Source organism: Eucyclogobius newberryi, unplaced genomic scaffold (genome assembly GCF_026437365.1).
Source record: "Eucyclogobius newberryi isolate DKJ021-1_F unplaced genomic scaffold, fEucNew1.0.hap1 SCAF_22, whole genome shotgun sequence".
NCBI classification, from domain to species: Eukaryota; Metazoa; Chordata; class Actinopteri; order Gobiiformes; family Gobiidae; genus Eucyclogobius; species Eucyclogobius newberryi.
Window position 1 is genome coordinate 27,910,053 of NW_027315857.1, and position 16,334 is coordinate 27,926,386.

Sequence of the window (16,334 nt, forward strand, 5' to 3'; positions counted from 1 at the left end):
TAACAGTAAAGTAACAGTAAAGTAACAGTAAAGTAACAGTAACAGTAAAGTAACAGTAAAGTAGCAGTAAAGTAACAGTAACAGTAAAGTAACAGTAAAGTAACAGTAAAGTAACAGTAACAGTAAAGTAACAGTAAAGTAACAGTAAAGTAACAGTAACAGTAAAGTAACAGTAACAGTAAAGTAACAGTAACAGTAAAGTAACAGTAAAGTAAAGTAACAGTAACAGTAACAGTAAAGTAACAGTAAAGTAAAGTAACAGTAACAGTAAAGTAACAGTAAAGTAACAGTAAAGTAACAGTAACAGTAAAGTAACAGTAAAGTAAAGTAACAGTAAAGTAAAGTAACAGTAACAGTAAAGTAACAGTAAAGTAACAGTAACAGTAAAGTAACAGTTACAGTAAAGTAACAGTAAAGTAACAGTAAAGTAACAGTAACAGCAAAGTAACAGTAAAGTAAAGTAACAGTAACAGTAAAGTAACAGTAAAGTAACATTAAAGTAACAGTAAAGTAAAGTAACAGTAACAGTAAAGTAACAGTAAAGTAACAATAAAGTAAAGTAACATTAAAGTAAAGTAACAGAAAAAGTAAAAGTAAAGTAAAGTAACATTAAAGTAAAGTAACAGTAAAGTAACAGTAAAGTAACGTAACAGTAAAAGTAAAGTAACAGTAAAGTAAAGTAAAGTAACAGTAACAGTAACAGTAAAGTGACAGTAAAGTAACAGTAACAGCAAAGTAACAGTAAAGTAAAGTAACAGTAACAGTAAAGTAACAGTAAAGTAACAGTAAAGTAACAGTAAAGTAAAATAACAGTAAAGTAACAGTAAAGTAACAGTAAAGTAACAGTAACAGTAAAGTAACAGTAAAGTAGCAGTAAAGTAACAGTAACAGTAAAGTAACAGTAAAGTAACAGTAAAGTAACATTAAAGTAACAGTAAAGTAACAGTAAAGTAACAGTAACAGTAAAGTAACAGTAAAGTAAAGTAACAGTAACAGTAACAGTAAAGTAACAGTAAAGAAACAGTAACAGTAAAGTAACAGTAAAGTAACAGTAACAGCAAAGTAAATGTAAAGTAAAGTAAAGTAACAGTAACAGTAAAGTAACAGTAAAGTAACAGTAAAATAACAGTAAAGTAACAGTAACAGTAAAGTAACAGTAAAGTAAAGTAACAGTAAAGTAAAGTAACAGTAACAGTAAAGTAACAGTAAAGTAACAGTAAAGTAACAGTAAAGTAACAGTAACAGTAAAGTAACAGTAAAGTAACAGCAAAGTAACAGTAAAGTAAAGTAACAGTAACAGTAAAGTAACAGTAAAGTAACATTAAAGTAACAGTAAAGTAACAGTAACAGTAAAGTAACAGTAAAGTAACAATAAAGTAACAGTAACAGTAATGTAACAGTAACAGTAAAGTAACAGTAAAGTAACAGTAAAGTAACATTAAAGTAACAGTAAAGTAAAGTAACAATAACAGTAAAGTAACAGTAAAGTAACAGTAACAGTAAAGTAACAGTAACAGTAAAGTAACAGTAACGTAACAGTAAAGTAACAGTAAAGTAACAGTAACAGCAAAGTAACAGTAAAGTAGCAGTAAAGTAACAGTTACAGTAAAGTAACAGTAAAGAAACAGTAACAGTAAAGTAACAGTAAAGTAACAGTAACAGCAAAGTAACAGTAAAGTAAAGTAACAGTAACAGTAACAGTAACAGTAAAGTAAAGTAAAGTAAAGTAACAGTAAAGTAACAGTAAAGTAAAGTAACAGTAAAGTAACAGTAAAGTAACAGTAAAGTAACAGTAACAGTAAAGTAACAGTAACAGTAAAGTAACAGTAACAGTAAAGTAACAGTAAAGTAAAGTAACAGTAAAGTAACAGTAAAGTAACAGTAACAGCAAAGTAACAGTAAAGTAAAGTAACAGTAACAGTAAAGTAACAGTAAAGTAACAGTAAAGTAACAGTAAAGTAACAGTAAAGTAAAGTAAAGTAACAGTACAGTAACAGTAAAGTAACAGTAAAGTAACAGTAAAGTAACAGTAAAGTAAAGTAACATTAAAGTAAAGTAACATTAAAGTAAAGTAACAGTAAAGTAACAGTAACAGTAAAGTAACAGTAAAGTAACAGTAAAGTAACAGTAAAGTAAAGTAACATTAAAGTAAAGTAACAGTAAAGTAACAGTAAAGTAACAGTAAAGTAACATTAAAGTAAAATAACAGTAAAGTAAAGTAACAGTAAAGTAACAGTAAAGTAACAGTAAAGTAAAGTAACATTAAAGTAAAGTAACAGTAAAGTAACAGTAAAGTAACAGTAAAGTAACAGTAAAGTAACAGTAACAGTAAAAGTAAAGTAACAGTAAAGTAAAGTAAAGTAAAGTAACAGTAACAGTAAAGTGACAGTAAAGTAACAGTAACAGCAAAGTAACAGTAAAGTAAAGTAACAGTAAAGTAACAGTAAAGTAACAGTAAAGTAACAGTAACAGTAAAGTAACAGTAAAGTAAAGTAACAGTAACAGTAAAGTAACAGTAAAGTAACAGTAAAGTAACAGTAACAGTAAAGTAACAGTAAAGTAGCAGTAAAGTAACAGTAACAGTAAAGTAACAGTAAAGTAAAGTAACAGTAACAGTAACAGTAAAGTAACAGTAAAGTAAAGTAACAGTAACAGTAAAGTAACAGTAAAGTAACAGTAAAGTAACAGTAACAGTAAAGTAACAGTAAAGTAAAGTAACAGTAAAGTAAAGTAACAGTAACAGTAAAGTAACAGTAAAGTAACAGTAACAGTAAAGTAACAGTAAAGTAACAGTAAAGTAACAGTTACAGTAAAGTAACAGTAAAGTAACATTAAAGTAACAGTAAAGTAAAGTAACAGTAACAGTAAAGTAACAGTAAAGTAACATTAAAGTAACAGTAAAGTAAAGTAACAGTAACAGTAAAGTAACAGTAAAGTAACAATAAAGTAACAGTAACAGTAAAGTAACAGTAACAGTAAAGTAACAGTAAAGTAACATTAAAGTAACAGTAAAGTAAAGTAACAGTAACAGTAAAGTAACAGTAAAGTAACAGTAACAGTAAAGTAACAGTAACAGTAAAGTAACAATAACGTAACAGTAAAGTAACAGTAACAGCAAAGTAACAGTAAAGTAGCGGTAAAGTAACAGTAACAGTAAAGTAACAGTAACAGTAAAGTAACAGTAAAGTAAAGTAACAGTAAAGTAACAGTAAAGTAACAGTAACAGTAAAGTAACAGTAAAGAAACAGTAACAGTAAAGTAACAGTAAAGTAACAGTAACAGCAAAGTAACAGTAGAGTAAAGTAAAGTAACAGTAACAGTAAAGTAACAGTAAAGTAAAGTAAAGTAACAGTAAAGTAACAGTAAAGTAACAGTAACAGTAAAGTAACAGTAAAGTAACAGTAAAGTAACAGTAACAGTAAAGTAACAGTAACAGTAAAGTAACAGTAAAGTAAAGTAACAGTAAAGTAACAGTAAAGTAACAGTAAAGTAACAGTAACAGCAAAGTAACAGTAAAGTAAAGTAACAGTAACAGTAAAGTAAAGTAACAGTAAAGTAAAGTAAAGTAACAGTACAGTAACAGTAACAGTAACAGTAAAGTAACAGTAAGGTAACAGTAAAGTAACAGTAAAGTAACAGTAACAGTAAAATAACAGTAAAGTAACAGTAAAGTAAAGTAACAGTAAAGTAACAGTAAAATAACAGTAAAGTAACAGTAAAGTAACAGTAAAGTAAAGTAACAGTAAAGTAACAGTAAAGTAACAACATTAGTAAAGTAAAGTAAAGTAACAGTAAAGTAAAGTAACAGTAACAGTAAAGTAAAGTAACACTAAAGTAAAAGTAACAGTAAAGTAAAAGTAACAGTAAAGTAACAGTAAAGTAACAGTAACAGTAAAGTAAAGTAACAGTAAGGTAACAGTAAAGTAACAGTAACAGTAAAGTAACAGTAAAGTAACAGTAACAGTAAAGTAACAGTAAAGTAACAGTAACAGTAAAGTAAAATAACAGTAAAGTAAATTGTAAAGTAAATTAACAGTAAAGTAACAGTAAAGTAACAGTAAAGTAAAGTATCCGTAAAGTAAAGTAACAGTAAAGTAACAGTAAAGTAACAGTAACAGTAAAGTAACAGTAAAATAACAGTAAAGTAACATTAACAGTAAAGTAACAGTAACAGCAAAGTAACAGTAACAGTAAAGTAACAGTAACAGTAAAGTAACAGTAAAGTAACAGTAAAGTAACAGTAACAGTAAAGTAACAGTAAAGTGACAGTAAAGTAACAGTAAAGTAACAGTAAAGTAACAGTAACAGTAACAGTAAAGTAACAGTAAAATAACAGTAACAGTAAAGTAACAGTAACAGTAAAGTAACAGTAAAATAACAGTAAAGTAAAGTAACAGTAAAGTAACAGTAACAGTAACAGTAAAATATTAGTAAAGTAACAGTAAAGTAACAGTAACAGTAAAGTAACAGTAAAATAACAGTAAAGTAAAGTAACAGTAAAGTAAAGTAACAGTAAAGTAACAGTAACAGTAAAGTAACAGTAAAGTAACAGTAAAGTAATAGTAAAGTAAAGTAACAGTAAAGTAACAGTAAAGTAACAGTAAAGTAACAGTAACAGTAAAGTAACAGTAAAATAACAGTAAAGTAACAGTAACAGTAAAGTAACAGTAAAGTAACAGTAAAGTAACAGTAACAGTAAAGTAGGCAAGGCAAGTTTATTTGTAGAGCACATTTCATACACAAGGCAATTCAAAGCTTCACAGCAGGAAAAATGCATTCAAATCACAAAGAAATTACAGAAACAGAAATACAATAAAATTAACTAAATTAAAAATTATCAATCCAACTGATTTTCTAAACTAATAAAATCACAAACAAAAGAGAAGAGTGCAAAGAAAAAATCCTTTCAGTCATATGCGCAGCTAAACAAAACTGTTTTTAGCTTAGATTTGAACATTGTCAGAGTAGAACCTGTCTCACATCTTCAGGAAGACTGTTCCAGATTTTAGCTGCATAAAACTGAAACGCAGATTCCCCATGTTTTGTCCTGACTCTGGCACCAGCAGGAGGCCGGTCCATGTTTAGTCCTGACTCTGGCACCAGCAGGAGGCCGGTCCATGTTTTGTCCTGACTCTGGCACCAGCAGGAGGCCGGTCCCTGAGGTCCTCAGAGTCCGAGATGGTTCATATGGCACTAACATATCCAAGATGTACTTTGGTGCTAGGCCATGGAGAGACTTGTACACAAGCAGAGCTGCTTTAAAGTCTCTTCTCTGAGCCACAGGGAGCCAGTGCAGAGACCTGAGAACAGGACTAATGTGATCATACTTCCTGGTTCTAGTCAGGACCCGAGCAGCAGCGTTCTGGATGTACTGCAGCTGTTTTACAACTCGTTTGGAGAGGCCAGTGAGCAGGCCGTTACAGTAGTCTAATCTACTGGAGACAAACGCATGGATAAGTCTCTCTAAATCTGGTTTTGACACTATATTTTTGATTTTGGCAATGTTTTTTAGATGGTAAAAAGCTGCTGATGTTATTGATTTGACGTGGCTATTAAAGTTCAAGTCTGAGTCCATTATTACCCCCAGATTTCTAATTTGGTTTGTAGGTTTTAGAGCGAGACTCTGGAGGTGACCGCTAACACTTTCTCTTTGTTTCTGTGGGCCAAAAACGATTATTTCAGTCTTGTCTGAGTTCAGCTGGAGAAAGTTGTTTTGCCTCCACAAACTGATCTGTTGGATGCAGTGACAGAGTGAATCTACTGGTCCATAGTCACCTGCCGATAGTGAAACATAGATTTGAGTGTCGTCTGCATAATTGTGATAGGACACATTTTCACTGCGTATCAACTGACCTAACGGCAGCATGTAGAGGTTGAACAGAAGAGGACCCAGGACTGACCCTTGGGGCACTCCACAGGTCAGGGTCATGTGGTCTGAGACACAGCTACCAATTTCAACAAAGTACTTCCTGTCTTCCAGATAGGACCTTAACCAGTTTAGGGCGGGGCCAGTGATGCCCACCCAGTCCTCTAGTCTCTGTAAGAGGGTCCCACCCAGTCCTCTAGTCTCTGTAAGAGGGTCCCATGATCGACAGTGTCAAAAGCAGCATCAGATCTAACAGAATTAAGACTGAGGCTTTGCCCATGTCAGTGTTCAGGCGGATGTCATTTGTCACCTTGACAAGAGCAGTCTCAGTGCTGTGATGAGGTCTAAAACCTGACTGAAAAACATCAAATGAGTTGTTTATTAAGAGGAAATCTGTGAGCTGTTGGTAAACAACCTTTTCAAGGACTTTGCCCAAAAATGGCAGATTAGAGATGGGCCGGTAATGACTCAGTACTGCGGCATCAAGACTGCTCTTCTTTAGGAGAGGCTTTATGACCGCAGTTTTCAAAGACATTGGGAATGTTCCAGATTGAAGCGACATGTTAATTATGTGAGTGAATGGTGCTAACAAACTGTTCAGCACAGACTTTAGAAATCTGGTGGGTAACACATCGAGGCAGCATGTAGATGAACTCAGACTGGTGATGATCTCATGGACAGTTTTGTCAGTTACTGGTGCAAAGTGAGTTAGCTCTAAGTGTCTTGGTGGTTTTAGGGTATTTTTTTGCATTGTGGGATTTATAGCATTTTTAATGCCCTGAACTTTGTCATTAAAGAATAATGCAAACTCATTACACTTGGATGTGGAAATGAGTTCTAACGGCAGCTGAGCTGGAGGGTTTGTTAATCTGTTTACTGTGGCAAACAGGACACGCGAGTTGTTACTGCAGCTTCCAATTATTTCAGAAAAATATCTTTCCCTAGTTCTACATAAGATTAGGTTGTACATGTTCAGCTTTTCTTTGTAAATCTCTTTTTGAACCTGGAGCTTTGACTTGCGCCATTTTCGTTCGGCCCTGCGGCACTCCCTTTTCTGTGCCCTGACCGAATCATCATTTCTCCACGGCGCCTTCTGCTTATTTTTAACCATTTTAGCCTTTATAGGGGCGATGGTGTCCAGAACATTCAAAACACTAGATGTAACAGAGTTCAACAAATCATTTACATTAGAACATGAGACATTTTCAAAGTTTATCATTTCCATAAACAGTGCACCTGTGCCATCACTTATGTGTCTCCGCTGAACAACTGCAGGACCAACCGGAGGTTTGGGAGAAACAGACAGGTCAAAGAAGACACAGAAATGATCAGACAGAGCAACATCGATCACATTAACATTTGAAATATTTACCCCCTTTGTAATTATGAGATCTAGAGTGTGTCCTTTGCTGTGGGTGGGGCCTCTCACATGCTGAGTAAGACTGAAGGTTTCAAGGACAGCATCAAGCTCTTTAGCGTTTCTGTCACAAATATTATCAACATGCACGTTGAAATCACCTGTAATGACCAAACCATCAAAGTCTGTGCATATGACTGAAAGCATCTCAGTAAAATCATCAATAAAACTTTGGCAGTGCTGGGGAGGCTTGTATAAAACAATGAAGAGAATGGATGGAGACCGTTTTAGCTCCATTTTAAAGGATACATACTCAAATGATGAAAACACCCCAAAAGACAACCTGCGGGTAATTATTTCATCTCTAAAGACAGCACAGACTCCACCCCCTTTTTTGTTTTCTCGTGTTTCAGATTCAAACTTAAAGTTGGGTGGAGCAGATTCTATCAGAACTACATTTCCTGTGTTTTTGTCAAGCCATGTTTCAGTTAAAAACATAAAATCAAGATTATAAGAAGAAATAAAATTATTAATTAAGAGTGATTTGTTACATAAGGATCTGACATTTAGCACAGCAAGTTTCAGACTAGTTTCAGTGGGACTGGGCTTTATCTTTTCACAGGGAATATGAATCACATTTCTCAGATTGGGCCTGACTCGCATTTTGTTTTTCCATCTGTGTGATGATGTGACTACAGAAATAGCACTAGGGGGGGCTCTTTTTACATAGGGCCCCGGGTTGGTTTGATTTTTAATGTGACAATAAGTCCCGGCAACGCTGAGACCCAGTGCATCCTAGCTATGGGAGATACCAGGTAAAAGGCGAGGTTGGATGGGTGGTGGGGCTTTTGTAGCCAAGGAGAGTTTGGGACCAGGTGAGAGGCGAGGGGGGATGGGTGGTGGGGCTTTTGTTGGTGTAGTCGGCATAGCCCTTGCTATATTGGGCGTGAGTGGAGCCATCTTAATGCCTGATTTGATCAGACTTTCAAAATGGCTGGGAAGGCCCATGGGTGAGAGTGGAGATGAGAAGGAGAATGATGAATCTTTAGTGGGAGTAGATGTTGCAGGGGGAACCCAGGGCTGGTGTGAAGGCAGGGGCGATGACAGGGATGTTGTTGGGCTTGTCACAGATGGGTCCAAGGCCTTTGAAGATTGTTCCTTTGCTGGAGGCGGTGGAGGTGAATGTGGAGCAGCTGGAGCTGAATCCTTTGCTGGTGGTGGTGGAGCAGCTGCTGATGAATCCTTTGGTGGAGGCTGAGGTTGTGGTGCTTTTGATGTTGAAACATTGGCTCGGTCTCTGGCTGATGGAGCAGGAATTCTTCTCTCATTCCTCTCTTCTCTAACTATCTGCTCAGGACCCTGTCCAGGCCCAGTCCAATGCCTCAGAGCGTGGAGCAGGTTCTCTGTCAGCACCCTCACTCCATCTCTGCATAGGTGGGGGCCATTTCTCTTAAACAGGTCCTCTCGTTTCCAGAATAGATAGAAGTTCTCAATATAGTGTAGTCCTCTCGGGGGACACTCTTTGGACAGCCATGTGTTCAGCTGAAGAAGCCGGCTAAACTTGTTTATCCTCCTGTCGATGTTTGGAAGAGGTCCACTTATGAATGTTTTGATTTCCATTTTATCAAGCACGTCGAATAACTTCAAGAAGTCTTTTTTCAAAACTTCAGTCTGTTCCCGCCGCATGTCCACTGCACCCACGTGCACAATCAGCTGTTTAGCTCCTCCATGCTTAGCCATAATATTTGGAAGGAGTGACGTTATCTCAGAAACAGTGGCGCTTGGAAAAGAATGTGTGTTTATCTTTTCATGCGTCACGTGACTTATCGCCCCGTCTCCAACCAAAACAATCCGTGTGACCTTGGCTTTTGGCACAGTTCCTCCTCGCTGTATTTTGGCCACGTCATCGTTCCTTTTTTCATTTAATTCTATCTCTGAAAGTGGTAATAATCTGTTGGTGAGCTGTATTTTAGGTGACTTCACGTTATCTTTGTATCGTTTAGGCTTTGCTCCAAGTTTGTTCCAAGAAACAGCCTGGTCTTTCTGGTTTTTAGACAGTTTTGGAAACGACACAGAGTCACTGCGGTTTAGGTTGAAAGTAGCAGTTTTTCTTGTAAAAAGTGTGCTCTTCTTACCGTCGGTTGACACAGGAATTGTATCGTGAAGAACTTTTTCAGATTCCAAAACAAATATCCGTGTTTTCAGCTCATTAATTTCTTGTTGATATTTCCGACAGCGTTCACAGTCTTTCTCACTTCTTCTCCCGGACATGTCGCTGGCGTCAGATATGTCGTTAAAACTGGAAAAATGTTCTTAAAATCCTTGGTTTACTTGAAAAAGTCTAAAGCAAAAATGTTTGGAAGACAAAAACTGATTAAAAAGCAAAATAAATAAGGAAAGCAGCGATAGCAAGCGGAGCGAGCAAAAAAGCGTGTGCACTCTTCGGAAGCAGGTACAAGTAACAGTAAAATAACAGTAAAGTAACAGTAACAGTAAAGTAACAGTAAAGTAACAGTAAAGTAAAGTAACAGTAAAGTAACAGTAAAGTAAAGTAACAGTAAAGTAAAATAACAGTAAAGTAAAAGTAACAGTAACAGTAAAGTAACAGTAACAGTAACAGTAAAGCTCTTTAAAGATACACTGTCCAGATCAAAGCTCTCCTCCTCCTGCAGAACTGCTGCAGGAGATGATCCTTCAGGATTGAACCCGCCTGATGCACTGAGCGGCTTCTCATTTCTGAAACCACCTTGTGGAAAGACAAATCTCGTGGTCAAGGAAAAGATGTCAGTGTGATACTTGCAGTGAGGGCTGTAATAACGTGATACTACGCGGCAGGGAGTTGGGTCAGGACAGGGACATGTCAACAGGTCAGGAGCTTTATTGGACTGGACACAGGCGACTTCTTTCCCTCTCTGAGTCTTCTCTAAACGAAGCCATCGGATCTTCTTCTTCTTCTTCTTCTTCTTCTTCTTCTTCTTCTTCTTCTTCTTCTTCTTCGGTGTTTTATGGCGGTTGGTATCCAAGTGTTACATTACCGCCACCTGCTGTCGCTGTACAAGACCCCAAACCACCGTCCCCTATCTTCAGAGCGCATGAGGTCACGGCAGATGAGTTCAAAGCAGAAGAGGTCACGGCAGATGAGTTCAAAGCAGAAGAGGTCACGGCAGATGAGTTCAAAGCAGAAGAGGTCACGGCAGATGAGTTCAAAGCAGAATGCAAATATCAATTGAGCTGAAACGACAGGTAATGTAACACTTGGAAACCAGCCGCCGTAACAGCTGCCATAAAACACCAAAGAAGAAGAAGACAGCGAGAAAGCAACAGGTTCTATGTCTACAATAAATCTACTAATTACATTTTGCACCTCCATAAAACTATTTTTTACAGAAAACCCTGTTTTAAATAAGGTGGGTTACATATTTAGGGAATATACATTGTTAATCATTTGAATGTAAGAAATAACATTCAAATGATTAACAATGTATATTCCCTAAATATGTAACCCACCTTATTTAAAACAGGGTTTTCTGTAATAACACCGTTTTTCTACCAAAAGTTTGACTGTTTTCACCAGACGAACCACTTCCTGTTTTCTCACGCCACGTGACACACCCGCTTCCGGTTAGCTTCCCTCGGCTAACAGCTAGCCCTGGCTCCGTGCACTGAGCAGTCGCAGAGCGCGAAGCCGGGCCGCACTCACCGCTTTCGGGGCGTCTTTGAGCCGAGCAGCCGCCTCCAGAGCACCGCCCCCTCCGCCGTGTCCGAGCCCCGGGTCCGTGCAGCTCTCTCCGGTGTGCCACGGCGCTCTGAGGCCGCGGGAGGACACGGGAAGATGTCGGCGGTGCAGCGGATGAAGGTGGCGAACGAGCGGCACAGCAAGACCATCACGCAGCGGGGACACGTCCAGAAGACCTCGGTACGGAGCCGGGCTAACGGGGCTAACGGAGCTAACGGGGCTAACGGAGCTAACGGGGCTAACGGAGCTAACGGGGCTAACGGAGCTAATGAGGCTAATGAGGCTAACGGGGCTAACAGCTACACCCGGGGAAACGCTCTTAAACGCACCGTGTTGTGCGCTTTCTTCCCGGGACCAGCGCGGTCTTCAGCCCCGGGACAAAGCCTGTTTGACCCCGAGTTTATGCCTGAAATACGCCAAAGAAGTTCGTTTTATTTGGTTTGTTTCCGTCACTGTTGTGTTAGCCTTTAGCTTTAGCTGTTAGCTTCACACCTGGACCACAGTTTGATGTGGTTTGAATGCAGAATGAACAGCTTTGTGGACGGGTTTATGATGGAATTAAACCGGTTTTACCAGAATTGGGGCAGATTTCAATGGGTTTTTGTTAAAATATGAATGCTAATAATTGTCATAAGCAGCAATTTCACCATTAGTTACTCATATTTTGAGGTGTTTGTGTGTGTCAGATGTGTACGAGTCCAAGAAATAAATGCATTATCCTGGTTCAGTCTTAGTCTGTTTCCCCCGGGATCGGTCTGTGTCCCCTCGTGTCCCCTGGCATCAGTCTGTGTCCCCTCGTGTCCGCTGGCATCAGTCTGTGTCCCCTGGCATCGGTCTGTGTCCCCTCGTGTCCCCTGGCATCAGTCTGTGTCCCCTGGCATCAGTCTGTGTCCCCTCGTGGCCCCCCGCATCAGGGGGTTCACTAGAGCTTTAGACGTGGTTCACTGGAGCTTTAGACGTGGTTCACTGGAGCTTTAGACGTGGTTCACTGGAGCTTTAGACGTGAGTCACTGGAGCTTTAGACGTGGTTCACTGGAGCTTCAGGCCTGGTTCACTGGAGCTTCAGACGTGGTTCACTGGAGCTTTAGACGTGGGTCACTGGAGCTTTAGACGTGGTTCACTGGAGCTTTAGACGTGGTTCACTGGAGCTTTAGACGTGAGTCACTGGAGCTTTAGACGTGGTTCACTGGAGCTTTAGACGTGGTTCACTGGAGCTTTAGACGTGGGTCACTGGAGCTTTAGACGTGGGTCACTGGAGCTTTAGACGTGGGTCACTGGAGCTTTAGACGTGGTTCACTGGAGCTTTAGACGTGGTTCACTGGAGCTTTAGACGTGGTTCACTGGAGCTTTAGACGTGGGTCACTGGAGCTTTAGACGTGGGTCACTGGAGCTTTAGACGTGGGTCACTGGAGCTTTAGACGTGGTTCACTGGAGCTTCAGGCCTGGGTCACTGGAGCTTTAGACGTGGGTCACTGGAGCTTTAGACGTGGGTCACTGGAGCTTCAGGCCTGGTTCACTGGAGCTTCAGGCCTGGTTCACTGGAGCTTCAGGCCTGGTTCACTGGAGCTTTAGACGTGGGTCACTGGAGCTTTAGACGTGGTTCACTGGAGCTTTAGACGTGGTTCACTGGAGCTTTAGACGTGGTTCACTGGAGCTTTAGACGTGGTTCACTGGAGCTTTAGACGTGGTTCACTGGAGCTTCAGGCCTGGGTCACTGGAGCTTTAGACGTGGGTCACTGGAGCTTTAGACGTGGGTCACTGGAGCTTTAGACGTGGTTCACTGGAGCTTTAGACGTGGTTCACTGGAGCTTTAGACGTGGTTCACTGGAGCTTTAGACGTGGGTCACTGGAGCTTTAGACGTGGTTCACTGGAGCTTCAGACGTGGTTCACTGGAGCTTTAGACGTGGTTCACTGGAGCTTTAGACGTGGTTCACTGGAGCTTTAGACGTGGGTCACTGGAGCTTTAGACGTGGTTCACTGGAGCTTCAGACGTGGTTCACTGGAGCTTCAGACGTGGTTCACTGGAGCTTTAGACGTGGTTCACTGGAGCTTTAGACGTGGTTCACTGGAGCTTTAGACGTGGTTCACTGGAGCCTCGTGCGTGGTCAGTGCCGGTCCTGACCTCCCTCTCGTTGCAGCGTCCAGTGAACGATGAGAAGTCCCCCGTGGGCCCCTGGCTCCTGGCGCTCTTTGTCTTCGTGGTGTGTGGATCAGGTCAGTTTGAACACTTTTACAGTGAAGCTGGAACACACTGCGTTTACGCGTCACGTCTGCTTTGTGTCCACAGCCATCTTCCAGATCATCCAGAGCATCAGGCAGGGCATGTGATCCACCAATGAGAGCGCTGCACCGTGGACCCCGCCCACCTGGACACGCCTGGGCAACACATATGACCTGCTCCGGCCAATCAGAGCGCACAGACACAGAAAAGCCTCGTGAAGCTGGGACTCTGAGCCTTTCACCACACGTCTCCTCTCTCCTCGTCTCCTCTCTCCTCGTCTCCTCTCTCCTCATCTCCTCTCTCCTCATCTCCTCGTCTCCTCCCTCCTCGTCTCCTCTATCCTCGTCTCCTCTCTCCTTGTCTCCTCTCCTCTCTCCTCGTCTCCTCTCCTCTCTCCTCGTCTCCTCTCTCGGCTCTTCTCTCCCCATCTCCTCTCTCCTCATCTCCTCGTCTCCTCTATCCTCGTCTCCTCTATCCTCGTCTCCTCTCTCCTCGTCTCCTCCCTCCTCTTCTCCTCCCTCCTCGTCTCCTCTATCCTCGTCTCCTCTCTCGTCTCCTCTATCCTCGTCTCCTCTCTCCTTGTCTCCTCTCCTCTCTCCTCGTCTCCTCTCTCGGCTCCTCTCTCCCCATCTCCTCTCTCCTTGTCTCCTCTCTCGTCTCCTCTCTCGTTGTCTCCTCTCTCGTCTCCTCTCTCCTCGTCTCCTCTCCTCGTCTCCTCTCTCCTCGTCTCCTCTCCTCGTCTCCTCTCTCCTCGTCTCCTCTCTCATGCACTTTTCTCCAGACGGTTCTCAATCTTTGCAGAGTTTGTAACGACACTGGTTTTACTGCCTCAGACTTTACACAATACAATGATCTGCAGAAGCCAAACTTTATAAAAGCTCTGAATATTAAAGCTCTGAATATTAAAGCTCTGATTATTAAAGCTCTGATTATTAAAGCTCTGAATATTAAAGCTTTATCTGTAGAAAAATGTCAAGTACTTGTTTACATTTGTAGAAACTGAACGTGCAGCTGAAACTCACATGTACCAGGAAGTGAGCGGAGACCAGGAAGTGAGACCAGGAAGTGAGCGGAGACCAGGAAGTGAGACCAGGAAGTGAGCGGAGACCAGGAAGTGAGCGGAGACCAGGAAGTGATGGGCTTAAAATGTTCATCTTAAGCTTGTGTAATTCCCTCTGCAGCCTGTAGATGGCCCTGAAACTCAGTCAGTCCCGAGGGAAACGGCAGGGACAGTTTAGGAGTAGGAGTTCTGATCAGCCACGGTCCTCTCACGTCTCCTCGTCTCCACTCCTCCCTCATCTCCTCTCTCCTCCCTCGTCTCCTCTCCTCCCTCGTCTCCTCTCTCCTCCCTCGTCTCCTCTCTCCTCCCTCGTCTCCACTCCTCCCTCATCTCCTCTCCTCCCTCATCTCCTCTCTCCTCCCTCGTCTCCTCTCCTCCCTCGTCTCCTCTCCTCCCTCGTCTCCTCTCCTCCCTCGTCTCCTCTCTCCTCCCTCGTCTCCTCTCCTCCCTCGTCTCCTCTCTCCTCCCTCGTCTCCTCTCTCCTCCCTCGTCTCCTCTCCTCCCTCGTCTCCTCTCCTCCCTCGTCTCCTCTCTCCTCCCTCGTCTCCTCTCCTCCCTCGTCTCCTCTCCTCCCTCGTCTCCTCTCCTCCCTCGTCTCCTCTCTCCTCCCTCGTCTCCTCTCTCCTCCCTCGTCTCCTCTCCTCCCTCGTCTCCTCTCTCCTCCCTCGCCTCCTCTCTCCTCCCTCGTCTCCTCTCTCCTCCCTCGTCTCCTCTCCTCCCTCGTCTCCTCTCCTCCCTCGTCTCCTCTCTCCTCCCTCGTCTCCTCTCCTCCCTCGTCTCCTCTCTCCTCCCTCGTCTCCTCTCCTCCCTCGTCTTCTCTCTCCTCCCTCGTCTCCTCTCCTCCCTCGTCTCCTCTCTCCTCCCTCGTCTCCTCTCCTCCCTCGTCTCCTCTCTCCTCCCTCGTCTCCTCTCTCCTCCCTCGTCTCCTCTCCTCCCTCGTCTCCTCTCTCCTCCCTCGTCTCCTCTCCTCCCTCGTCTCCTCTCTCCTCCCTCGCCTCCTCTCTCCTCCCTCGTCTCCTCTCTCCTCCCTCGTCTCCTCTCCTCCCTCGTCTCCTCTCTCCTCCCTCGTCTCCTCTCCTCCCTCGTCTCCTCTCTCCTCCCTCGTCTCCTCTCCTCCCTCGTCTCCTCTCTCCTCCCTCGTCTCCTCTCCTCCCTCGTCTCCTCTCTCCTCCCTCGTCTCCTCTCTCCTCCCTCGTCTCCTCTCTCCTCCCTCGTCTCCTCTCCTCCCTCGTCTCCTTCCCTCTCTCTTGACAAATCTTTTTGTTTTTACGACTGAAATGTGACTTTTAAATGTGAACACAGCGCTCTGCTCTGATTGGCCCTCTTCTGATTGGCCCTCCCCCTCTTCTGATTGGTTGCTGATTTTTCTTAAAGCCACAGACCGTGTTTTATTTTTTGTTTATTTAAAAATTTGTTTTTTGTGAATCTCAGAAGAAAAAAACATTTTTATCTTTTGCTGATGAGATTAAAACTGTTTTAATAAACCACTGAAATGAACACGCGTGTTTTTCCTTTAGACAAGAAAGTCCTGGTTTAGTCCTGGTTTAGTCCTGCTTCAGACCTGGTTTAGTCCTGGTTTAGTCCTGGTTTAGTCCTGGTTTAGACCTGGTTTAGTCCTGGTTTAGTCCCTGGACCATGTGATTCGTCCTGGAGTCATGTGACCGGCCTGTGTTTCCGCGGCGACACCTGTCAATCATTAACCTGGACTTTGTGGCTGCAGCGGCTTCGGTGAGTGAATCCTCTCGTTTAGTCCCAAACCTCACAGCCGGGGTCCGATCTGTGGTCCGGTCCAGGTCTTGGTCCGGTCTGTGGTCCAGGTCTTGGTCCAGGTCTTGGTCCGGTCTGTGGTCCAGGTCTTGGTCCAGTCTGTGGTCCGGTCCAGGTCTTGGTCCGGTCTGTGGTCCAGGTCTTGGTCCGGTCTGTGGTCCAGGTCTTGGTCCAGTCTGTGGTCCGGTCCAGGTCTTGGTCCGGTCTGTGGTCCAGGTCTTGGTCCAGTCTGTGGTCCAGGTCTTGGTCCTGGTCTTGGTCTGGTTTAAGTGTCAGATTTTCTGGGTCACTGATTGAACAGGAAGTAAAAATACCAAAGATAAAGA

The 16,334-nt window shown here is 42.4% G+C and overlaps 1 protein-coding gene across 1 annotated transcript; it reads left to right on the forward strand.

Annotated features, from left to right (window-relative positions):
• The first annotated feature begins 10,856 nt into the window (after positions 1 to 10,856).
• On the forward strand, positions 10,857 to 15,738 carry LOC140371987 (stress-associated endoplasmic reticulum protein 1). The gene is made up of 3 exons (XM_072459225.1): positions 10,857 to 11,139; positions 13,099 to 13,174; positions 13,248 to 15,738. The coding sequence occupies exons 1-3, from the start codon at positions 11,056 to 11,058 to the stop codon at positions 13,286 to 13,288; spliced, it is 201 nt and encodes a 66-aa protein (XP_072315326.1). The 5' UTR covers positions 10,857 to 11,055; the 3' UTR covers positions 13,289 to 15,738.
• The last annotated feature ends 596 nt before the right edge of the window (positions 15,739 to 16,334 follow it).